Source organism: Tachypleus tridentatus, chromosome 1 (assembly GCF_004210375.1).
Source record: "Tachypleus tridentatus isolate NWPU-2018 chromosome 1, ASM421037v1, whole genome shotgun sequence".
NCBI classification, from domain to species: domain Eukaryota; kingdom Metazoa; phylum Arthropoda; class Merostomata; order Xiphosura; family Limulidae; genus Tachypleus; species Tachypleus tridentatus.
The window spans coordinates 56,830,656-56,857,219 of NC_134825.1; the positions used below are offsets into that span (position 1 = coordinate 56,830,656).

The 26,564-nt window shown below is 32.1% G+C and overlaps 1 protein-coding gene across 2 annotated transcripts in view; it reads right to left on the bottom strand.

Moving 5' to 3' along the window:
* LOC143249333 (importin-4-like) overlaps positions 1-26,564 on the bottom strand; it is a 94,115-nt gene that overhangs the window by 13,561 nt on the left and 53,990 nt on the right. For both annotated transcript variants that reach the window (XM_076498985.1, XM_076498996.1), the window contains exons 20-25: positions 20,383-20,498; positions 19,752-19,829; positions 11,047-11,210; positions 10,145-10,338; positions 3,812-3,991; positions 2,954-3,165 (exon numbers count right to left, since the gene is read on the bottom strand). In XM_076498985.1, coding sequence (XP_076355100.1) covers positions 2,954-3,165; positions 3,812-3,991; positions 10,145-10,338; positions 11,047-11,210; positions 19,752-19,829; positions 20,383-20,498 — 944 coding nt within the window. The remainder of the gene's footprint in view (positions 1-2,953; positions 3,166-3,811; positions 3,992-10,144; positions 10,339-11,046; positions 11,211-19,751; positions 19,830-20,382; positions 20,499-26,564) is intronic.

Sequence of the window (26,564 nt, forward strand, 5' to 3'; positions counted from 1 at the left end):
TATAGAAAGAAGCTCAAGGAATCAAACAGAAAAAAAAATCATATTATGGCTAAAATGATACAGTTGGTAATAAAATTGAAACAAGAAAGTTATAATATGTAGAGGGAGCTGTGGAGAATAATGAATGGAAGCTTTGAATTCTAATGTAAAGAAACTAGTTGGAGAATATATGTATTATTACAATATTTTAAAAATATATTTATATTAGGTACATTAATTGGGATTGAATACTAAGATTTTATTAGTACAGGTACAAATAAATGCAAGTTATAAAACTAAGCCTAATACTACATTGTTAGGCTTTATTTCTTCTTTAGTTTTTTAGATAATTAACTATCACTACTGGTACTGGGTTATAGGATAATAAAGTTATTCCACATTAGATTGAAATGAAAGTTTTAATTAGTATTAGCTAAATATAAAGAATAATTTGTTTAACTTAAAATATTAAGTTATGTTTCTGTTACTATTTGATAAGTACCAAGAATTTAATACATTAATATATTTTTTATCCTTTTCATGACAGGTCACTGGTCAAAAAGGTCATGCATCCTGTTTGTTGACTTTCATTTAAAATTTTATTGCACTAATACTTGACAAATTTATGTCAATGAGTTTGGAATCAAATTATAGAATATAACTCAAACTTTAATATTATATATGAGTTAATTTCTTAATTTAAAAGTAAATATTGAAGAGTCCACCTGAATATAAATTTTAGTGAGTCACATGAAATTTTGAATGCATCACTGGTTTGTGATGTCACAATACTAAGTCTACAGTTTTGTACAAATTAGGAACTCAAATTACCAATATCGATAATCAAGAACATAAAACAAATTTATTTTTTATTTTGCTGAAATTGGCTTATGTACTGAATCAAACACAGTAACCCTGTTCACCTCTTTCCTATTTTAGAAACGGTCCCTTATATACATTTATTACATGAATAACCAATCAACAGCTCAGAATGTCCCCTAGTGGTTTTATCAGGCATTTTAATCTGTGAAAAGGCTACTATCTTCTTTTGAACCAAGATTTCAAGGAGGTAGGTTGTGTTTTCAGTCTGCTCGGAGTTTCATACTTTACAAGATCGAAATACAGCTTAGTTATTAAATTTAATATATTATTGTGGAATTCTGTTGTATCAGTATAGTTATTTATGACCTTTCGGTTATTCAACTGTATATATAAAAAACCTAAAAATAAATTTTAACATACTCCACATACAAAATTTTAAAAGGCTTAGCAACCTATGTCCAGCAGCAACAGAGTTCAAAGGTTGTAGCCAGATGAGATAATTGTTTGCTTTACTACTTATTTACTGTTGTATATTTCATGAAAAATAAGTTTCATAACTTATTTCTAAATAGTAATAATCTATATACATATATAATGTATAATAATTTATGTGTTGCTCTATAATACAAAATACTAGTCCACGAAAAGATAGCCAAGACCAGGTCAGCTTTATATTATTGGATAGGGTGACATGACTGCACGTGCACTGTGTCAATGCAAGTTTATTTACTAATTATCTTTATGATGGTTACGAGGTTGGTCAGTTCACAGACCCCACATTGGGTACTGAAAATAACAGACCATAAAATCTCACTGGTAACAAAACATTCAAGATTTTTAGGAGTAAGAATATTTTTTAATCATAACATGAAATTACTTTGCACTAGTAACCAAACAGACTTAATATTTCAAACAAATTTTTAGTAAAAATATTTAATTTTTTGTTGTACAAAAACTTGTAATCTTTGCTAAAAGTCTACCAAATTTTAAGGTACACACAGTGTATCAAAATTTATAATGCAAGTACTTAATATGTGCAAATGTGTATATGAGTTTGTGTATATTATACTGAGCCCATTGCAAAAGGGTTAAATTAGTATTTTCCTGTATATAATCAGAACATGTTGTATATTGTAGCTGTGATACCAACATTGACAATTAATGGAATAAATATTGGTTATTATAGAGTTTTATGTTGCAGTGTAATACAATTAAATCTACAGTCTGACTCAAGTACAATGTGACTTTGGCCACAATTTAAGCTTATTTGTTTATTGTTAGGTTATAAAACATGTTAAATAATTGTACTGTTGCATAAATACAATGTAAAAACTAGTTTTTGTCATTTCTCAGTGAGCCAGAAATTATAAATCTACTTATTGTGATAAATTGTAAGAGTTGATTTGATGGCTGAAAATAGAGTAATATAAATGAATTATGCTATGAGAAAAAAACCTGTCTCTTCGACAAGGGATCAGACAAAAGCTACTTGTGAGGATGAATGCACATAATATCATGACAGAAATGATACACAAGGCTGATGTAGAAAGAGAAATCAGAGGAAGAATAAATAGATACCACAGAATCACATACTATGAAACAAATATTTTAAAATATCAGCTTAATTAAAAGAGGAAATAAAAATAATAGAATAAAAGATAATTTGAATCAGCACTACCTGAAATAAAGGTATATAAATTTTAACGTTTTTATAAAAATCAAGAAAATAAAGGAAAGAAAGACAACACTTTAATTGTTACTGAAAAGTTGAAAATAATGAGCACAAAAATTGAGTAATTTTTAATGAAAGAAGAGAACTACTAAAGACTGCTGTGTCAAGGAAAAGAATACATTCATAAAATTAAAGACAATATTTGTGCACGAAGAATGTGTCACACTCCCTATTAGTGATTAGCTACTGTCTAATTATAACAGCATCATAGACTGGTGCAGTAACAGCATCATAGACTGGTGCAGTACACATTATAGGTTAAGGTTGGATGTTTCCTTGAAAGGCTTAACACTTGCACAGGATTTTTAGCATTTTTCTATTATTAAATATTAATTATTTAAATAAATATCTAAACTTGTAAATACTGGTATGAGTGAGACTCAATCTGTAAAATGTTAATGATGAATACTTAAAGGATACTTATATAAAGGCTGTCCGGCACGTTCAACTAAAACACCAAGACCATAAACTGAATTGCTTCTGACTTCATCATCATCATCTGTCATACCATTCATAAAGACTGGTAACAAATGTTCAAGAAAAGCACATACTGCATCCTGATTTAATGTTTCAACAACCTCAGCTAGCATTCCTATAGAAAATGACTTGTCTGCTATGCTACATGACTTTTTCTGTAGGGAAATGTTAAAAGTTTAATTATTTAGAAAATACATATCAAAAATATACTAATTATTTTAAAAATTATAATAGTGTTAATAAATGCTTTATTTTTAAAATGTTCCCTATACTAATAACTATTAAAATATATGCTGTCACAAATTATTTGAACTTTTTTATTGTACCCATTAGTTACTAACAAATGCAAGGGATGTTTTCCTAACAGAAAACAAACATATAAAGCTACACCATGGGCTATCTGTGCTGCCAACTGTGGTATAAAAACCAAAGTTTTAATAAGCCCCAAGAAGCACTACTAAGTTCCTGGCGAGAGGTTACAAGTTTAGATTCAAGTTAACATAAGAAAGATTAAATAATATTTTTTTCTTTTCAGAGAATAATGTACTGTATCTACACCAGAAAGTGAAGTTATTTTTAATAGATTTAATCTTAAAGTTAAATATGCTTTAGGTGATGTATCTAGTACAATGTATAGTTATTCTAGAACATATCAAAGACTATGCTGACACAGGTTTTTATAAAATTATGTCTGACAGGGAAAAGAATTTGAACTAACTACATTTAATAGTTTGCAATACTAAACCAAATCTTATAAAAATCTTATCCTTCTTTACAAACCTTAGATTGAAGAACATTTACCGTTTTATTTAGGAATAGCTGCAAAACTCCTGCAAAATATGGAGCAAATTCTTGAGAGTTCATCACTTTCCCCAGAGATGGTATAATTTCAGCTGCATACTCCACCAACATACTATCATATTCAGCCTGATCTTGTCCTTCAGATGGTTCATCATTATCTGATTCATCTTGACATGCAAGCTGAAACAATTACACTAAAGTATTGATGCATGTTTTTTGTGTATGTCTAAACATCAAAATTTATCTTAAACTGTCCAAATAACTTTTTCTGCTAATTACTAATAATTAAATAGCAGTATCATCAAAACTTTACTCAACAACTTAGCACAATATAAATACCAAAATAATGTTAATAATTTAGAAAGTAAATTTAGACAAGACAGCAGGTAGTGTTAATTCTTTAAATTTAAATGAAGAAAATTGTATTCTTAAAATTCAACAAATCATTTCTATCATTACAATATAAAATAATTCTTAATTTCAAAATTTTTTAAAGGTTCTCCTTCAGTTGTTTGAAGGAACAGGAGATTTTGACCTCTGAATATTCAGAAAAAGTTCCAGAACAAAGATTCAAACCTGTGATAGTACTAATTTGCATAATTTATTGATGATATCACTATAAATACTGATTTATATCTGAATGAAAAACCTTTTATTTTGCAGGTTAATCCATAAAAATAAAATAAAACAGGTACTGACATTGTACGAGCACCTCACTGTGGTCAATTGAAAGAATGACATCTAACATGAGCAAAACAAATCATCATTGAACATTCACAGTTGTTTTAAGAATAACATTGCCAGCAGATTAAACAGGTCTAATAAACATATACCTCTCTTCCATGTTTCACCATAATGGCCTGGTCCAGTGCACAGATAAAGCTGCTGAGTATAACATTTTGTTAGTGTATGTGTATTTGTTTTAAATACAATTTTTGCTTAAAAAGCATAGTATATAAATCAAAAGATTAATCTTTTCATCTAAGTAACTTTTAATGTGTGATTACTAATCAAATATTGTCAAACATTTTTTATTTGCAAGAGACAAAAAAAATGTTTGAAGAACTTTCAAACATAGCCCTATTTCTATATACAGCTTCATAAATTAAATACTTTATATACAATTTATGACTAGCATATTACTGATGTATAAACACATTTAAAGTGTATGCATTATATTATTAAGATATATCAAATGATCAATTACTAGATATTTAGAAACATAATAAATATTGTGTGATTCAAATAGTTCTAATCAGTGCAATAACAATAAAAGTTATAGAATACAGAAAGGTCATTTGAACTCAAAAGCATGAACTAGCACCTTGTTTAATTCTCCACAAGAACTTTAGTATAACAAGAAATTTTTAAATTTACCTGAATGACTAAACCATCTTGTTATTTTCAGCAAGTAAGATGTGCTTGAATTGGTACTTAAAATGTTAATAAGACCTAAATTTTGCCAAAAATTGAGTATTTGCAAGCCATGGGTCTAATGAAACTCACAATTGCTAAGTCTTGTCTTGTTAATATTTTTATGCATAAAATAGTAAAAGAATTAGAACAATATAAGTTATAAATTAAAGAACTACAGAAAAGATATTCTTAACTCATCATAAAATAATTTAGAGCACAACATGAGATTTATAGCATATTGGGCAGAGATTTTAAAATTCAAATATCTACTTTACAAGAATGATAATTGGTTTCTTCAGTTTTAATCAAATGTGTATTTGAAGTTCAAAATCTTTGTAGGATAATTTTCTTTAAAAATGAAATAAAAACTGTACACTGTTATTTATCACTGAAATACATGGGTACTAACAAATTGTAAATCCAGGTTAAAAAAAACAACTATAGTAGGGTTAGTATCCTTTTCTGTAAAAATTTTCAAATTTTAGATGATATATAGTGTTCTGATAAGTTTTAGAAGAGTTTCTATCTATCCATAAATACTGGGAAAATAACAAAATTACCTGATTAGACATTAATTTTCTTTCCCAGTTCATTCAAAAAGTGAAGAAGAAAGGCTTATTTCACTGTATAGTCCAGACACAAATATACATCCAACTTCCAACACAAAAACTTAAAACATATAATCAGGTCTCAAAGAAATAATGACTCAGATGTGTCCTAAGTGTATTTTAATTATTCTTTTAGATAGCCATGGGCCCTGTCTTTGGAAGCTGGTCTTTGCAATCTTGTTTTCAATGTTAAAACATGTTTTTACATCTTTTACCCATCCTTCCTCTTATCACATATAATTTTGGCTGTTTTACTAGTATAATTGCAGAAAGGGTTGTGTTTGTGATTTTTACCTAGACATACATATATACATACATAATATTCTTTAACACAAAATTTATCAATTATTAATTCTTAATAAATCCATCCACAGCCAAACGTATCTGTCTCCAATTTCCTGAACACTCAATAAAACATTTTGTTTTCCAATACTCAGTTTTATATTATACATTAACAAGTTCTAACACAAGAGTAATGTGTAAATGTTTGTGAAAAGTTCATTATTTTAGAAATATATCTGTGAACATAATCTTATTATTGCTTTCTCATTTCTAACCCTTTCTAAACAACATGCAACATGTCTGTAATTCTAGTTGATTTTTCTCAGCCATTTTGCAAATGGTCACCCAAGATAATCTACTTTCAGTCATTTCTATTTCCTTTTTTTTTCAATTTTTTCAGATCAGAAACCATTTAAAATATCTGAATTTTCACTAGTTTCAGTCTAAGTGGCTACTGCATTGAATAAGTACTCATTCCCAATAACATGAACCCATTTATGGTGGTACTAAATATCTATTATGCAATGTTTAACACCTTTTTTGACTGTAATTGTGACATGTTTGACCAAAAATTCTAAGACAAAAAATGACCTTAAAAATTTCTCACAGGACAAAATTACATCTACATACAAAAAGTTAACACCCATGTATTGGTGAGACAATTGTCAAAAATTAAGTATGTAACAAATTTATGGTAACATTTACTTTCTATTAGATCAATATGCTTAATATCTTTCATTATGATTTTTGCAGTCTTAGAATAATTATATTATGCTTCCTTAATTTCTTTGTTTATGAACTGCATTCAGTAATTTTACCCAAAATATAGTGGTGGTTTTCTTTGTCATTATTTGACATGAAATATTGTTTAAATTGAAAGTGTAGGAATGTGCATGATGTAATAAAACTTCCTCTGTATAACTTTACAATGGAGTGTGTCCAACATCCAATCCATGCCTACTTCATTTAGTCTTTCTATCATCCTGTATACAATAAAGTAGACTAAACTTATTAAACTTCATTATGCTTATTATGACTATAGATTTCTGTTAATTGAATTACTGAAGGTAGTATATATAAAGTCTGTTTATACAATGCTAGAAGAATCAGATATTTGTGTAACCACAAATTGTGTGATTTTTCTTCAAAACTTGTCCCTTCTTTCAAAATTGCATGAGTAGGCAACAGGATTTTGTGCATTAATTACATAAGTGGTTTACAACACAAAGGAAAACAAATACTAATTGGTTTTAGTGCACTGACATCATGGATATTACTGTCTATACAAAAGTATAAGAATCATAAACATGATTTTTATGTACCCATATGTTGTATAATATTATGAACACAGAGAAACGATATATGCATGGACAGGATTGGAGGACACACCCTCATGAGGTTGTGCAGAGGAAGTTTGATTATACTACTCCCCTTTTTCCCTCACTTTTCAGTGCACATATTCCTACAATTTCAATTTAAAAAAAAGAATGTTTTGCCACTTGTTCATGAACTATTTTCATACAAAGTGACATGATTTTATGCATTATTCATTTGTGTTGATATATTGTATGTATATCATCAGTCATACATTATGAGTGTGCAAGTGTGCTGTACATACTATAGTGGCAATGTAATTTGGCTGATAGTGAACATTGTGGTTGTGTGCATACATTAAGGATTGATAAATTAGTTAATTAATTACTTCACCTAATTTAGACAATTATTTAATAAAATAAAACTGGTAATGCAAGTTGGCATTTACGAAAAAACAGGTACTGTTCATGTAAAGTATTTCACCAGGTAAACTGAGTACAAATAGTTTTAATTTATCTTCAGTTGAATGGGAAACTTGTTTAACAGAATAAGTAGCACAGTTGGATATAATTACAGTCCTAATTGAACATAAATAGAAGAAATCCAGGAAAAACAAAAAGCAGACACCTAAAGCTCAAAATAATAACTAAAATATTAAATAGTGTATAATTGCTCATCCACCACAGCTGAATGATTCAGCCTTATGATCAGAGTTTATCTTATAAGTATGTATAACACTTTCAGTTTCAATAATTTTTCACAATTAAAAACTGGAAACACACTGTCAATACAGTGTAGTAAAAAGTGGTTGCAGCAGTTTGAACTATTTATAGACTCCCATGCTTCATAAATGCAAACTTGGTTTAATTTACAATACACATTACAAATTCCTTTGCAAAAGAATGTAGCTTGTCTTTTAGTCTAGATAGAAAAGTTTCTCGAGGCTCACCCTATCCTGGCATATCTCATATTAATCTCAATTTCCAGATCTTATTGTACAATGCTATATACCAAGAAGAGCACAACCCTTTAACATTTTATTTGACCACATTACTCAGTATATGAAGTGAGAGAGTGGATGTGAGTAATTTAAAATGGTGTTTCCATTCAGTGTATGTCAAATAGTTCTTATTTTTGGTGATGTTTAATGCAAATTAAGATGCTAAAACTTGCACATTGTTCCTATTTTATTGTTCTATTCAGTGCACTTATAACTATGGTAAGTTTGTTTGTAATACAGCTAGAAGCATTCAACAGTGTCAGTCAGACAGTGAGACTGTGAAATGTGGTTTAGTTAATTTAGTTGTATCTTGTTTTCCTAATTTTCTCAAGCAGTTCTATGACTTGTAATTTTGTATGTGGTTCATTTATCGTCTTAGCGTGTCTCTCAAAATCTTTTGTGTTGCATGTATTGTGTACCTGCCCTATTCCTACTGTATTATGCAAACTTGTGATATGCATTCTATATACATTTTCACTTCTGTAATCTGATGCTGAATGCTTATGAAATTTGAATTTTGGTTCTTTGTAATATAAACTTATGAACAACAAAGACACAGCAGATATATAAACAGACAGCCTAAGACAAAATTGTATACATTATTAACTCTATTGTATAATTATTGCTATTAAGCACTTCCCCCCTATTTTTAAAGCATTTTAGAAGACAGAGTTCAAACAGCTATATCCCTCATTCATATGCCAGAAAACCTGGGAAAGTAAAGTAATAAAATCCTAAATTCATTCTTTTAAAAAACTGTGCTCAGAATCTTAAAGGTACAGTAAACAACAACTACAATTTAAAGCCAGCAGTATAACTCCCAAAGGTGAGCTCTTGCATAAAAAATAACTAAGCTCCCAAATATATTCTCCCTTTTAGGAATTCTCAAGTTTGTTAAAGCCTCTTGGACCGAGTTTAAACAAATATTTAATCATATTTGTTGTGCAAAACTTTCTAAGCCTAGTTATTCTCATTTCATGACAAAGGAACAGTTATTAATTTTCTTTTTTAATCAATTTATTAATGTAAAAGTTTTACCACTTGGGAGTTATTTTGAACTTAAACAAGATATGATGACCAGCTTCAACTATACCTATTGAAAATAATCTAATTGTTCTTTCTCAGTTTTGACTAACAGACACCATTTTTTTCTTCCTGCAAGTTTATGAAACAAGAGATATCCCATAAATAAACTATCATTTTAAACAAAGCCTAATACAGTCTTTTCACTATGCATGCAGAGAGTATTTATAACTCTTGATTAGCAAAGTGCTTACCATGTAAAAAATTTTTCTTGAAGCAATGCCAAATTATCAAGAATATATTTATTTTGAACATCTTCAAATTAATGTATTGTAGTATTAATAGATTTCATATATTAAAGAAGTTTATCTTATAGAACTGAGGAAAACAAAGACAATTGTTCAACTGACAAATATATCATTCATTACACCCATGGTTTCACCAGTAAAGGCATCATAATGTACAAACTGAAATATATCTTGCAAGAAGTACATATATGTGGAATAACTTTGACATTCACCCCGAAGCAAGTGAAGTAAGAACTGCCGAGGAACTTAAGCTGATTTAGTATTCAGAACTTTGTCTGAAATTCATTTTTATACTTATATTTATTTCTAAAGTTTTCAGGTTATGAAGTTCTCTTTTCAATTTTTCTACAGACACTGTAATATTTATAAAAGTTTATTTTACCTTACTCCTGAACACATCTTTGACCAAACTGATTAGTGCATCAACTGTGCTTCTCTGTTCAATCATTATTCCTTGAATTTCTTTTATCATATCTTCTAGAGTTTCTAACACAGCCAATACCACAGTTCTTTCTGTGTCTTCTCTCACCATAGATAGGAACTTTGGTATAACAACAGCAAGAGCCTTCTTCAGTGCTTAGATAAAAAACAAACTATCAGCATTTAGAAGTTTATACACAATTTAAAACCAAATTAAGTTTTGGTAAACAAGAAAAGATCTTCAATTATTGTGTGTTCCAAACTCATATACTTATATAATACTTATGACTGACTTGCAAGCAGTACTGTATAAAATAGTGGTTTAACAGATGTAAGATAAAAAGCAAAGCAGCAGAATAGCAGAACTATTACCTGGATGTATGTGTCAAGTAATGCAATGGTAAAACTAAACATACAAACTGACATGTTCATAAATGAAGCCTCTACCTTAAATCATGGATAATTTTACTGAAGATATTAACTTTCTTTGTACTAATAAAACAAAAACAACAAACACTGAAAGACTTCATTGAGATTCAGAAAGAATGAGAGTACTAGTAGTACAAATAGCATACACTGTGATTATAAAAAAATTATGAATCAATAGGACAGTATCCAACCAGAAGTCTACTCGTAGCATCAGCAAAGAAACTTGTATCTTATGCAAGGTACTCAATCTCCACAGGAAGAGCTAGTGACTGTTTGTGCAACACCTGGAATTGTCACCTAATGCTCAACTTAAAACTCAACCACATACATCAACCCATTGAAGTCATTAACCTTTATACAACCCTCAAGCAGATAAATACAAAAGTTAAGCAAATACACAAGCCTTAATATTAAGAATGATTTGTATTTACATACCATCTTGTTGGTCTGTAGCCCCACTTACACTTGCAACTTGGTGAAGAGTTACACAAAACTGGCCAAGAGCAGAGACTGCTGCTTTTCTAACATTTTCCCCTGGGTGTTCAAGAAGTTTTTGGACCTCTTCAAAGCATTTTTCTAGGTAAGGTAGAAATGTAGCTCTAGAAAATAGTTAAAAATAAAAAAATAAAAAATATGTCTTGGTAACCAACTAAGCCAGTTCTCCAAGACCAGCATTTCCCTTCCTAAAGAAATAACATAAATTATTTATATTTATTTGCCAATAACAGCTTCTGTTAAAGGGAAATGTTTTTTATTAAATATAACTATCCTTTGGAACTTATTGAACATAGATTAATATTAAAGAGAAAACAGTGATGTTTATGGATCAAGAGCAGTTAATACTTTGATAATCTTTTACTTATACAATGTTCTAAAACAGTTAATTTTTAATAACATTGTTTTAGTAATTTGTCTTTTGAAATCTCAAGCTTCATCAGTTTGGGTGTCACAAAAATATCGTCAGTTACAGTCACTATGAAGGAATGTGCAACAAGCACAGTGATGGGCCATAATGTAAGCAAAGAAACCTGACAATGAATGGACAAGGAATGCAAGTCTTATTCTTAATAATATTTTAATATATATATGATTGACTGAAGAAATGTCTGACAGAAAATTCATTAAGTTTCAGAAGATGGAATAAAATAATAAAGGAACAATTATTTCCAAATATAGTAGTCCATCTTAAATATTATCAACCTATCTGTCATGAAAAAAGTTGCTTTTGACAGAAAGTCCTTATTTAAAGGATTAACAGACAAATAACAAACAATGGAGTTCATGCAGTGCCAGTTACTATTCCTAGTACTGCTATGGTATTGTTTGAGTTTTAAGTAAAGTAAGTTATTCATCTATTACATAAATACCCATGTACCACCTTTTTATTGCACACATATAAAATATTACAAACTAACAAAATTTATTTCATAAAAGATTGTCCATCTCTGTTTGTTTTGCACATTTAATGGAATTGGTTGGAAAGTTGATTTACTGTTTTATGGCACAAAGCAGCAAGGCTATCTGCACCAAACATCTAGTAAAAAGATAAAATTAAATTTAGTAAAATTCATAAAAGGCAATTAAGGTAAAACAAAACAAAGTTTAAAAAAACAACATAAATAACATAAAACCAATGTTTACATCTAGTCAACAATGTTAAGAGAAAAACTACAGTAATACCAGTTGTAAAGAACTTTCTGTAGCATAATTGTAATTATCATAACTTGCCAGGAAGACTAAACAGGTAAGTACAAAAACCACTGTTAGTCACTTGAAGTTGGCCTTTCCAGTCCTGGTTCCGAGTTATTTGATATTATGGCCATTTTCAAAAAGTAATAAAAGTTTTAAAAGACTTGAAGCAAAATTTTAATAATAACTCACCAGGATGAATAATGGGTAGTTCAAACAGCAATTTTAGTCACCTGAAGTTGGCCTTTTCAGTCCTTGTTTTGAGTTATTTAACATTACAATCATTTTCTAATTTCAAATCGAACTAAATGGACTTTGATTCTTAAAAGCGAATCACATTAAAAAATGTCTAATTTATAAATTAAAAAACTTAAATGGCATTAAAAAGATTAATGTCCTTTAGAAAACTAAAAATTATACCAAGGTGGACAGTGTCACCATCACCAATACCACTAACATTATGGACAAACCTGGGGACAGAACATGTTTAAAATGGTGCCATTGTTGAGAGTTGTAATGAAGGCAAGAAAGTAAAATGTGGCTTGTTGTGACCTGACTGTTACACACACACTGGTGCATCAGTTCCAGATAAAAGAAAACAATGAGTTAAAAACTGTGACCAATGCGTAGTCTAGTTAGAACAACCTCTTTCCAATCCTTATGAGAGCAAGACGGTCAAAGTCCAATATAGGGTTTTATTTAGAAAAGCTTGTTTTCGTGTTGCTCACTCCAAGTCGACTGCCAGCTGGCATAGAGCCGAGCTTTGAATACAGGACCATAGTCAATGTATGGAACAGGCAGTGTGATGATAGTGCCAGAGCAGACTGATTTAGCTGCAGTGTTGGAGAGCTCCTTCCCGCGAATACCAATCTGGCTCGGTATCCAGAAAAACTGGAAAGGAGTAGATGTTAAAGAGAAATGGGCAAGTTGGTTTTGAATATCGGCAAAAGCAGGGTATGAACTAACACAAAATGATTCCAGGGCCAGTAGAGAGGTAAACGAGTCAGTATAAATAGTGCAGTTTGAGTACTTAGCTTCTACATGATCCAAAGCATGAGAAATGGCATACAGTTCAGCAGTGAACACAGAAGATGTAGAGGGGATTCTGCACACAACCATCGAACAACAACAAGCCATAGTCACCTAATTTCGAACCATCTGTATAAGTAGGAATGGAAGGATGGTTTGAAAGATGTTCAGCAAATAGTAGACAGCATTTTCAATCGAGAGTGTCTGCTTTTCTCGGATGACTTAAAGACACACTTGGGGACTGTAAGAAGCCATGATGGGATGGACTGACAAGTGAATACAGCAGTGTTATTGAAGGACAGAGCCAATTCATCCAATTGCGCCTGGATACGAAGGCTAAAAGGAGCAATGGCAGATCGTCTCTTCTGAAACAGTACAGCTCACTGAGAAAGGAAAACACAACCCCAGGTGGGATGCTTTGGTAAGAAATGAAGTTTTGAAGCATATAGTAAAGACAGTTGCAAATGTCAGAGGTGCAAAGAAGGTTCATGAGACTCTATGTATAAGCTCTGAACTGGGGAAGTGCAGAAAGTTCCAGTGTAGAACTGAAGTCCTTGATGATGAATGGGGTCCAGCATCTTTAAGGCCAAAGGTCTGGCAAAGCCATAAACCAGTGATCCATATTCAAACAAATTAGAGCACGATATATCTTTAGCATAGAACATTTATCCGCACCCAAAATGATGGAAGAGAGGACACAGAGAATGTTGAGTGCTCTTGTATATTTGACCCGTAACTGCTTGATGTGTGGTATAAAGGTCAGCTTATGATCAAAGAAAAGCCCCAAGAATTTTATCTCAGGGACCACAGGCAGCACAACTTCACCTCTACAGAGTTCAGGATCAGGATGAATACCCCACTGGCAGCAAAAATGCATGCAAATGGTTTTTAGAGAAAGAGAAGTTAAAACCATTTGTTGTGGTCCACTTCAGTAACTGATTGAGGGCTGTTTGTAGCTATTGCTCAATATACCTCATGTTCGATGACTGACATGAGATGTGAAAGTAGTCGGCATAGAGCCCATTTGCAAGTGAGAGGAAGTTGTTCAGTGATGGCATTAATTTTTATACTAAAATGATTGACACTCAAACCAAAGCCCTGAGGGACTCCAAGTTCCTGTGGAAAAGATTGGGAAAGTGTTGAACCCACACAAACTTGGAATCTCCTGTCCATTAAAAATGTTTTAATAAAAATGGGCAAATGGCCACATAATCCATATATATAAGTCTCACAAAATGACATACTTCCATGTTGTATCATAAGCCTTCTCAATGTCAAAGAATATTGATACAAGATGTTGTTTGAGAAAGGTTTCTCTGATTGACATTTCAAGTCAAATAAAGTGGTCCACAGTGTAGCACTGTTGTCAGAACCTGCAATGGGTGGGCGAGAGGAGGTTGTTTGATTCAAGGAACCAAACAAGATGAGCATTAACCATTTTCTATAAGGTATTACAAAGACAGCTCGTCAAAGCAATTGGACAGTAGTTTCAAGGAATCTTGGTATTCTTCCCAGGCTTAGAAAAAGGTAGGACAATACCCTGGCTCCAGGAAACAGAAAAACATTCTCCTACCAGATCCAGTTAAAAACAATCAAAAAAATAGCAAGAGAAGCAGGAGATAGATGGTGCAGCATTTCATAGTGTACATCATCAGGTCCAACTGATGTACTGCCAGACTGATGAAGGGCCCGTTTGAGTTCCACCAGTGTAAAGGGATGATTATAGTCATAGAGACAATCAGCTCAATAGGAAAGAGGTGATCCGTCTGCCAAAGTCTTAATGGCTAAGAAAGTGGACGAAGAAGCAAAAGTGCCTGATATCTGGCAAAAGCTTTTACTTAGAGTATCAGTGATGCTCTGAGTATTAGCTACTTCCTGGCCATCAGAGAGAAAGATAGAGAGTGGGACAGAATTATATTGCACACTGACCTTTTGAACCCTGTCCCATATGACTTTGGAACTAGTGGTAGGAGATATGCTGGTTATGAACTTAATCCAAGGTTCCTTCTGGCTTTGACGTCTTAACCACCAAGCATGTGTTGGAAAGCGATGCGATTCGAGAGTGTGGGATATCTATGGAAAGTATACCAGGCCTATTTTTGAGCCTTCTGTGCCACATGGCAGGCAGGATTTCACCATGGACGAGGACATAGTGGAAAACGTCGAGGTTTTAGGAATACATTGAACAGCTGCTTGTATAATACAGTCAGTTACTGCTGCCACACAGTCATCTATTGATGGCTTACAGACGATGGCAGGATCAAGTTCTGCAAGAGCAGTGAAAGAGGGCCAGTTTGTGTGATTCAGCTTCCATCGAGGCATGAAGGTCAGATGGCATTGACCACGGAAAGTCTCATTCAAGATTACAGGAAAATGATCACTGCTTTATGGATTATTGTCAACCCCTCCATGAAAAATGGGAGAATAATGAAATGGAGCAAATAGAGAGATCAATAGCACCAAAGGACAGATTAGGTGCATGAAAATAAGCAGAAGAACCAGTACTGAAAAGAGAAATGTTATGATCAGAAAACATACGCTCTACAGAGCAACCCCTCCTATCAATATCAGCACTTCCCCAGAGGGAATGATGTCCATTAAAGTCCTCCAGGATTAAACAGGCAACTGTTCAATGAGAGCAACAAGGTCTGATTGATCATATGTCTCTCCAGGTGACAGATAGAGAAAACAAACAGTGATGGTATGACCCAAGGAAACATGGATGGTTACAACCTCCAAGGGTGTGTCGAGTAGCAAAGACATAGTGGGCATATGCTGATCAACCAACAGTGCCACTTTTCCATGCACTTGTCCATCACACAGCTTGTTATTTCTGTACAGAGAAAACCACCAAAAGGTGACTGTATCGGCAAGTTTCAGAAATGTCAGGAAAGACATACAGGATGATAAGAAGCAATCAGTGTTTTGATGTAATCCAGTTTAGAACAAAAACCTTAACAGTTCCATTGTATTAAGGTGGCCATTTTTATGTATGTGTAGGTGAATTGGGTGGAGAACCCTTCTGTTTACAACCACGTCTTTTTTCTTTACTGTCCTTATTCAAGAGAGGTCTATCAACCTCTGTGGATCCTGCCCTGGATCAATGGGCAGGTCTTTGCTGTTGGAAGAGGTTTTCAGTGATTGAGGACATGAATGAATGATCATTTTGCATCTTAAGGTGGGAAAAGAAGATGTATGCCAGGAAATGTATCTTGGGATTTGTTGGAATATAGTAAGGGACAGAGATGGGTGTTGAAGTTAATTCAACAACTTTTTTAACCATGGAGGTGAAAAGACTTTTAATTTTTTTTGAGAACAATTCTTTTGGAGGCATAGAGAGATCTGACTGCACTCCCACTGTAGTTGTGGAATGAAGTGCAGCAGCATACGTCTGAGATGAAGTAGTGGACAGAAACTTTCGAGCCTCAGGATAAGTGATGTCATGAATCGTTTTGAAACACTTCTTTTTCTTCCAACCATTTAGGGCAAGAACAAAAGTAGGATGGGTGGGAGCAATTGCAATTGACAAAATAAGGTTCCGTTTCACATTCATAGACATCATGGTCCTTGCCACCACAATGAGCACACATCAAGGAACCACAACATGATGTCTTTGAATGATCAAACCACTGACACTGGAAACATCAGAGAGGGTTTGGAAAATATGGCCATACATTGTATATAAGATAACCTGTCTTAATGGTGGCAGGTGGACGTGGGATCTAACTGTCAGAATGAGGACATTAGTAGGCATCGTAATTCCATCTTTGCAAGTGGAGATTCACCTAACTGCAGAAACACCTTGAGTGGAAAAACCAGTGAGAATCTCTGACCCAGGGATGTTTTTCAAATCCCTCCCAACAATAACTCCTCTTGATGAATTCAAAGTAGCATGAGGTGTAACCTCACTAGGCATATCCCCAATTGCCTTTGAATGCAAGGAGTTCATTGTGTTGAGATGTGGATGTTTCCACTAATATGCCACCAGATTGAAGCTTATTTACTGACTTTGGAGAGCCAACACGTCCCTCTAATCCATTCTGAATGAAAAAGGGAGACATTTGCCATAAAGGTTTGTCTAAAATAGAATGTAGGATAAGAAAATGAAGTACAATAGGTGTTACAGATGTTGAAGATTGCTGCTCAGAATCTTCAAGATGTGGTCATTTACCTATGGACTGTTTTTTCACTGTTATTTAAGTTTTTATTTGGAGGATCTATGATAAAAAAAAGGAAATTTTGGTGCCCACTGACCCCACCCACCATGAAGCCCTATGAGGGGACACACTAAAATGTTAAACAAGGACACTGCAGCAATGCCAGCATCAGATACAATGTCTACAACACCTGATGAGAACATCCAACACTGGTACTTGGTTGACCCTAGCCCAAGTGGACCAGCCAATTACCCAAGGGGGGCCACCCCAAGGCTGCCCATTTACAGGAATTTAAAGCCAAAGTGGTGTGTTCGGGTTGGATCCCTGAACCATGAGGATCCTTTCCTCCCTTTCACAGGTCGTCACACACAGCAAACAAGTGGATGGATGTTTAGATCTCAGAGTAGGTAAATTGAAAGTACAGAACCTTCCCTGGGAGGTCCCCTCACCACATACAGGAATCCACACCGAGGGGTTTAATGGAATAACCTTGAATATTCACAAGTCTGGCAATTATTATTTCAAGAAGCATTTTATTGTTAATTTTCTGCACATGATTTTAGTATTAATTTTGAAAATAAATTCAATAAATGTCCAGAATTCTACATCAGAAAAACCAGAAAAAAAAAAGGAAAACAGATTCAATGAACATGATAAAAATATCCCATATTTATCATCACTGCAACTCAAAATATCCAAATCTGTAAACTCCCTATAATTTTAAACAAAGAACCAAACATCAGAATTTCCATATCTTAACTGAGAAAAACACACTAAACCAAAATTTCACCTTGAAGTTTGAATCCTTTGATTTCAGCTCTGAAAAGAAACCATTCTGCAAGTTTTAAAAAAAAGAAATGTGAATAATTATCTGAACTAAACTATTGCTAGATTATAGCCAATATTGAACAAGGGAATCTATATTGATTACAAGTACTACATAAAATATAATATCTTGCATCAAAACAATTTCAAGTTGACTAGAAATGCTCTGATTACCCTGTTTTATTTATTTTGCTGCTTTCATCATAACTTTAGTCTATATCAATGTCCACATCATGTTTCTATATCAACACTTCAAAGTGATTTCCTGTTCTCAACTTGAGACATTTGTAGCTTTTCTAGGTGCCTTGAGACATTTCATTAGCCATGTTTACCACACACACATTAGTCGAGTACATCACTCAACAAAATGAGAGTTAAAAAATCTTTTCTCCTTACTAGTGAACTTTAATCAAATTACTTAATATCTGAACCATTGTATCTATGTGTCTGTAAATTATGTTATCAATATGAAGAAAAGCTATTATAAAGAAGTTATTTGACCTTACACCCAAAAATCAGTCATAGGCCACATATGTCAGAAAAATATGAAGAAATCATTCATGGGAGGTCAAATCAATGTAAAATAATTCCATGCACAGAAAAAAAAAGTCAAATTTGAAAGGAAGTCATCACTGGGATAGATTGTGTCCACCAGGGACTATTGTTGTGCACTGAGAGATCATAATGGTATAGACATGGACATCCTAAAAGGATGTGTTAGAAAAAGGCCACAAGATATATTACATAACTTAAACAATCTATAAAGTTAACCAAATGATAAAACATGCAGAAATATATTCTTCACCATAAGCTAATAACAATTTAATAAAGTAAAAGGCTAGTAGCAATAATGTGAAAGCAGTGTTAGAAACAGAAAACAGTTTGCAAAATAAGTTTTAAAAACAACAACAATATAGCTGGGTTAAAACAATATTTACTGAAAAAAATGAAAATGTCCAAAAAACAGAAATTTTAGAAAATCTTTGAACAAAGTAAAGGGCTATTCAAAGTTATGTATAACATACTGAAACCCTTAAGTATATTAACACATGGATAGAATTTCAAGTTGCAACAGCTGCATAGAAATCTAAATTAGTATGTAAATAGGCACTTTCCTACCAATAAAACAAGGTTCTTTGACTATGAGAAAAGATACTTCATAAGATATATCAGTGAAATGTCATATTGAAAGTGAGAGGATAAAGATTAAATAGAAAAAAATATTTAATGTGTTATTTAGTATCCATTAAAAAGTATATTTTCAATTTTCCTTTTCACATAATATATGTCTAAACATACTGTACAATGAACTCAGAAACATGTAAAATAAAATAATAAGTGCTTATTTCATATATTTTAATGTATTAAATGGAAACTCAACTGTTCAGGTATAAGTTAAATACTTTAGTATGTTCTATGTTATATTTCTTCACAACTTACCCAACATTTGCAGCAATTTCCCTCAAGGCACAACAGGTGTCTTCTTTTTCCTCCAAATAAGAATTCTCAACACTATAGCTGAGTAACCAAAAAAATCTCATAAATGGAAAGAACATCACCAGTTACATACAGCACAATATATGAATAAATGTTCTTCAATGTGATCAATCAGTATGAAAACAATGTTACACATGTTTAATGAATGAAAGTATACAAGTTTATGATGAAATTGATCAATAGCATCAAGGAAACACAGGTATTACTTACTATTAAAGAAGAAAAAACTTGGATACATTACTAATAAAACTAATTTAACAAAAATAGTTTTCATAATTTCCAGTGAAAAGTGCTTAAAACTTTTGAAGATAGATTCAATGTGTTAGGAATTATTTCAACAAGAAAGACATGAGAATATTCATGAAAAGTTTTTATGGATAATACCAACAGATGAAGATGCCCTGCAATAATAAAATAACCTTGGAGAGAGGATTAACCACAACATTAAAAGTTATTATTATTATTATTACCCATTACAACCAGAATAATTAAAATGTATAAAAATAAAAAACAATGTTGGCCTGTAATAGTTTAGTAATATAATCACACAAAGGGGAACATTTTGATTGAATACCCTTCAACATCATTTTCTTCATCATTATCCTCATCATTCTCAATGTCTTCTTCATCATTCTCATCATCTAACTCATCAAAAAGAGGAAATTTGTTGTCTTCTTCAGAAAAGTGTGTCTAAAAAATATATACAAAATATTAATACTGAACAGTTAAAATAAAACAAAATCAAAAATAAGGGCTGCATTAAGAACAACAAATCCAAACCTTTGACTATTGACAATTTGTTATGAACAAAAAGAAGCCCAAACAAAAATAAAAAATGCTGCACCAATTGTACCCAGGGTACAGGTTATAATGTAGGATATAAAATGTACCTTAGGTTTTGAAGGTAACTGCTGAAGTAGGACTCACGTTACAGTGTGGATACATTGTCTATCAGTCTTAAAATCCATTTGCCTGTTTTACATGAAGAATAATTAAATAATCAAAGAGATAAGTGTGTGTATGTGCATATGCACACACACAACCTAAAGTTAAATCATAAAAATTGTTCAAGATTTCCAAACACTGCTGTTAAACTATTATCATCTCACTATTGCTGTCTAAAGAAAGTGACTTAGGTAAAGACTTTACTAAACCAGCCAATTTCTGACAATAAAAATATAATTTAAGTACTGTGTGTGGTACTTCCAAATACATGGTTATATTTGAAAGGACAGGTTGAGATTCACATAGGAAATTATGTATAGTAAGTCCTTATTTCTCATAATGAGAAAGCAGAGCATTATACACAAGTATTAACTCTCATTGCAAACATGCAACTGATGTTATTCTTAACCCAATCAAAAATAAGATATAATACTCTCTAATGGAAAGATCTGCTGACCATCTCATGAGAAAACACATGTGATACAAAGGAAAATGAACCAGAACAGGTAACTAGAGTGAGAGTAATTTAGCCACATTACTTGACCAACATTCTAATGCTAAAACTAAATACATATATATGCCCCCAAATTTTGAAAAATTTTAAATGATCTTAGAATGTTCATTTTATTAAATAAAGAAGACAGAAAACACTTAGTATGCTTTATTACTACACACTTCCTTAATTTGGAAACATAAAATTAAATTAACTTATGCATTGGTCTGGAACTGATGTAATTTATTATCACTTCTGTGAGACACAGTAAAACAGGGAGTTCAGCTTCATACAGATCATAATACTCAATTATATCATAGCAAACTGAGTATATAACAAAATAAACACTATAATTAATTTAAGAATATAGAATGTGTGTGTGTGTGTTTACTTATAGCAAAGCCACTTACTGCTGTACTTGTGATGGGGGGCAAGAATATAGAATCATAGAAACTTTTAATGCAAAATCGAAAATTAAGTATCCTCTCTATATAAAATATATATATGTTTGTTTTTGAATTTTGTATAAAGCTAAATGAAGACTATCTACATTAAACTTTCCTAATTTGGCATTATGATACAAGAGGAAAGGCAGCTAGTCACCACCACCCTGTGCCAACTCTTGGGATACTCTTTTACCATTGAATTGTGGGACTGACCATTACATTATAATGCTCCCATGGCTGAGAACACATTTGGTGTAATAGATTCAAACCTGTAACCCTCAGATTACAAGTCGAGCCCCCTAACCAACTGACCATGCTAGGTCCAAATTGTATATAAAATAAACCCTTGAACATTAAATCAAATACAGAAAATAAAACAGACCTTTCAGAACCAAATTATAATAAACCTTTTAGTATGAAGACAAGAATGTAAGATAAATATCTTTTAACATTTAAACAAAATTCAAAATCCTTACTTACAAAATAAATCTGCACAGGAGTAAAGAAAATTATAAGTAGGGCTATGATATTAAAAACAAACCTTATTAAAGATTAAAAGTATGAAATTAGAAAGCTTTAGCTTTTGGGTCAAATAATTCATTTTCATTCACATGTTGCTTGACAGTTACATCTTTTCTGAATGATTCATTTCTGTCATACAAAATTCATGCATGATTTTGTGTAATGTCTATAAACATACACAACATTATACATACAATCATACAATTCAATGTCACATATCATCACATGTACTAGAAGAGTCAGAAATGGTTTCCGGTTTATTTACCATTACAGTCAACATAACATACTGTGCTGACACCTGTGAACTTCTAAACTCAACTCATTCTATCAATATCACCCTCAGAGCTAAGAAAAATCAAAATGTGACAGCAAAAATTCTTTTAACCAAATTACTATTTGTGCTATCATTACAATATATGTACACATGTACATATAAACACATGCCAAATACAATATAACACAATAAAATACTAAAATTCATTCACTAGTTTAGATGTTCACCTACACCAATAGCTAAACTGTAACAATATTGTATCATCATTTGTGAGTTGAACTACTCACTCCTGTTGGCTTCAAAGAAAAAATAAATGTAGGCAAAGTCTAATTAAACAATATCTTTTCCACTTAAATTTTAACCACCTTATTTATATTCTAGTTGAAAGAAAAACAATGCTTTTAGTGCAAAATCTAATGAAACAATGTCCTTTCCACTTAGATTCATGATCACCCGATTCATGTTCTATGCCGGAAAAAAACACAACTCTTACTACACAAGTACATGGTGGGCAAAATACAGATAGCCCTTTGTGTAGCTTTTGGTTTAGCTGCAAACAAAGCAGTAAAATGATGTCCTTGTGGAAAGCAAGTTATTAGCCTGAAGTATGAACTTCATGTTTGAATGATCCTTTGGAAGGCCCAAATCTCTCAGTAAATAATTAAATTCAATTTATTTATCAGGTTAAAAACAATCCCTATCATCATTTCTCTTGACACCAGTGTGTGTTTTCTAAGGACAAAGTCACATCACACTGTGTCCATCGAGGTGAATCGACCTCTTGATTTTACCACTATAAATCAATAGATTTGCCACTGTATAAGTGGAGGACTTTCTTGATATCAGACTCAGAATCAGATGCAACATTATAAATCTACTTGCATGGAGTAAATACAGATGCATCAGGTCCATTAGCAATAGGTTTTATAGCAGACTGTAAGGTTGGATAAAAAATTTCCTTTTTGAATGTATTAGCCGTGCATATTATATGAGCAAAAATAGCAGTCATCTCCATGGTTTCTAGGCTCACAATAAACCAATGAAATTCCAAAAGGTAAAGAATTTTTTTTCTCTTACCTAGTCTAATATCTCAACTCTTTGACACAAATAGTGCAAACTTTGTGTGAAGTCCATGATTTGTTTTGATCTCTAAGAGTTATTCCAAAATATGCATAATACACCTTTTTGATGAATTCTTAATGTTTTGCTTTTGTTTCTTTGCAATAAATTTATTACAAATACAATACGTTTGAATCACTTACTCGTTCAAGAGAAATAATATTGAAAAGAACAAAATATTGTAAAAATGCACACACAAACAAATACTGTCCAGAAATAACATCATGCAGTCTCATAATTGTTTATACACTAGCAGTGTGTTTCTTGTTGATTCTAGAATGATTAATAAAACTTTCACGTCATGATTGGTCTAGAGAAATCTATAGCTAGTGGTTGTCAACATTTTAAGCATAACAAAAAATGACTCAATTCCAACAAAAACTATTCATTTACATAAAAATACATATTTTGTTATAAATCTGTATTTGATGAAGAAAAATATTTTTGGATTTAGCACAGAGGAATTACTGTAAAACATGTAAAAACTTCAAGACAATAAAACCATCGCATGCCTGTGCAACAGACATGACGGTAAAAGAAAAAGATATTAACACAGTTGATAAACAAGATGAAGAAATCAACATGCTAGAAACAAAAAACAATAAACCAAAATGGCTGAGAAGAAAAAGATATTAACACTGTCAGCACACATGACAATGAAATTAACATGCTAGAAAATAAAGGACAAGAACCAAGATGGCCAATCTTAAAGAATTTTGAGTAGACTACAAACACAACCTACCTACTTGAAATCTTGGTTTGAAAGAATGAGGGGGCTTCCCAATACTGTAAAACAGCTGAAAAAAAACAACTTGAGGGACATTATGAGCTTTCAATTGTTTATTCATGTCATATATAGAAGTAAGAGTATATAAGCGACTGTTTCCAAAAACGTGAATATGCAAGTGGAGCCTCTGTGTTTGATTCAGTACATGAGCGATATCTAAGCAAATATAAAAGATAGGAGGTTCGTATTTAATATTCTGGCTTTTGAGTTATTGTTTTATACAAAACAATAGATTTTGTATTTTGACATCACAAACACCTAATATGAACCAGAGCTGCATTCCATTTCCCACATGGAAGACAAAAAATTGATGTCTAGATGTTTTTTTTAATAGTTACCTTTAAATTAATAAATTAAATAATGTATAATAAGGAAATTTGAATTATAATCTCTAGATTGACATTAAACTTAATGAGATAAATTTATAAAACAGTAGTTCAATAAGATTTTAAGTGTCAACAACTGCAATGACATGGCTTTTCATCTGTGATCCATATGGAAAGGGTTCATCTATTTTCCATGGTGTTATTACCATTGTTTGAGAGAGAAAAACTACTACTATATATTTTATAAAGAATATGGTTCGTTCTGTAAAGTATGGGTCTGTTCCAAATAATAAGGTTGCAATCCTAAAGCTAGTGTTGATTACTATGAAGTGTCACTTTTTCTTACTTATAGTGGTTTGTTGGTGTGTACTGACAAAGTCAATATATATAATGAAAAACAAATTAGGTATGAATAGAACATGTGATCAAAAACAAATTGAGCATGTGACTAAAAGAAATGTAATAAGAATTGATGGCCAAACTGATAGCTACACTAATAGCACTGATGAGAATTTTAGAGCAAATGTTTATTCATTAATTAGCTATACTGTATATTTTGTACTCCTGCCAATATGCCCTAAGTTGGGGTAATGAAGTTAGTCAATGACTGAGCCTGTGGCAAGAGTTAACTGTTATTGTAGCACCTCATATGCAACATGAAAGCACTTCCTGGCTGTTGATATATGAACTCATACATGTCAATCATTTCAGACCTCAACCATTTCACACATTCTTCTGGAAATTGTGGCAAATCTACTCTAGGGGTGGATCATATATCACCAAACATTTTGCCACAAGCTATGTGTTGTGCTCACTCATGTTGAAGGTCCAAAAAGCAAGTTGCTCATTTATAATTATTGCCTATTTGGTTTGTCTAGTTCACTTTGAAGTGACTCAGATGCAAAAGTATCAATCCTCTTTTTCAAGACATCATCTAGGCGAAAACAGCAGTAGTAATGGCTGCAGAACAAAAATTATGGAAAGGACAGAGAAGTCCTGCTCACTCTCTAGTCTCCAGTAGGTTTGTGTCTTAGCATTAAAATATAGTGGTTGCTGGTTTACCCTTGCTGAAGCTTGAGCTCAGCATGATTTAGATACCCATTCAAAAAACTTGTATCTACTGGAACATTTGAATTAATTTGCTTGCTTAGGTTTAAAGAGAAATGGAAACTCAAAAATATCATAATTATTTAAAAAGCTATTTATAACTTAGTATTATTATTGAAATTCTAAAATAATTATCTAGTTACTTTAGGAGGGTTTTCTGGTAAAGGTACAACCACTGCATCTGTAAATACAGGTTTCTTTATATGGTAAGAATGGTAGCTACTCAGTGAACTAGTCTATGAGGATATCCTCACAATTTGCTGGATATACTTTCCCAGCATGTAAATGGCACAGATTATCCTCATGGAAAACTCTCAGTAGTGTACCTCTTTTGAACCTTAAACTAAATTCAATAGATAACTTGAAACTCCACCACTGTGAAACATCAACAAAACTTGATCATGACTGTATCCTAGTCCATAAGGTGTTTCTTATTCAAATTTATGATTGAGTCAAGTGACAGTCCATCTAACTCAGACTCAAGTACTGCAATTGTTGTCTGAATCCAGCCTTTCAATGCAATTACTTATTTGAGAAGGTTTAAGAAATTGTCTATGTCTTCTTTAGCGCTGTAGAGAAAATTGTTTAATTTCATTAAAATGGACCCATGGCAGTAGAAACAGTCTTTCTCACCTGTAATCTCAGCCAGTTCTGTGCTGAAACATGAGAAACATATGGCATAGTAGATGTGTTTAGGGACCACTACATTTGGACAAATGTTATGTTCCTACTTTTCA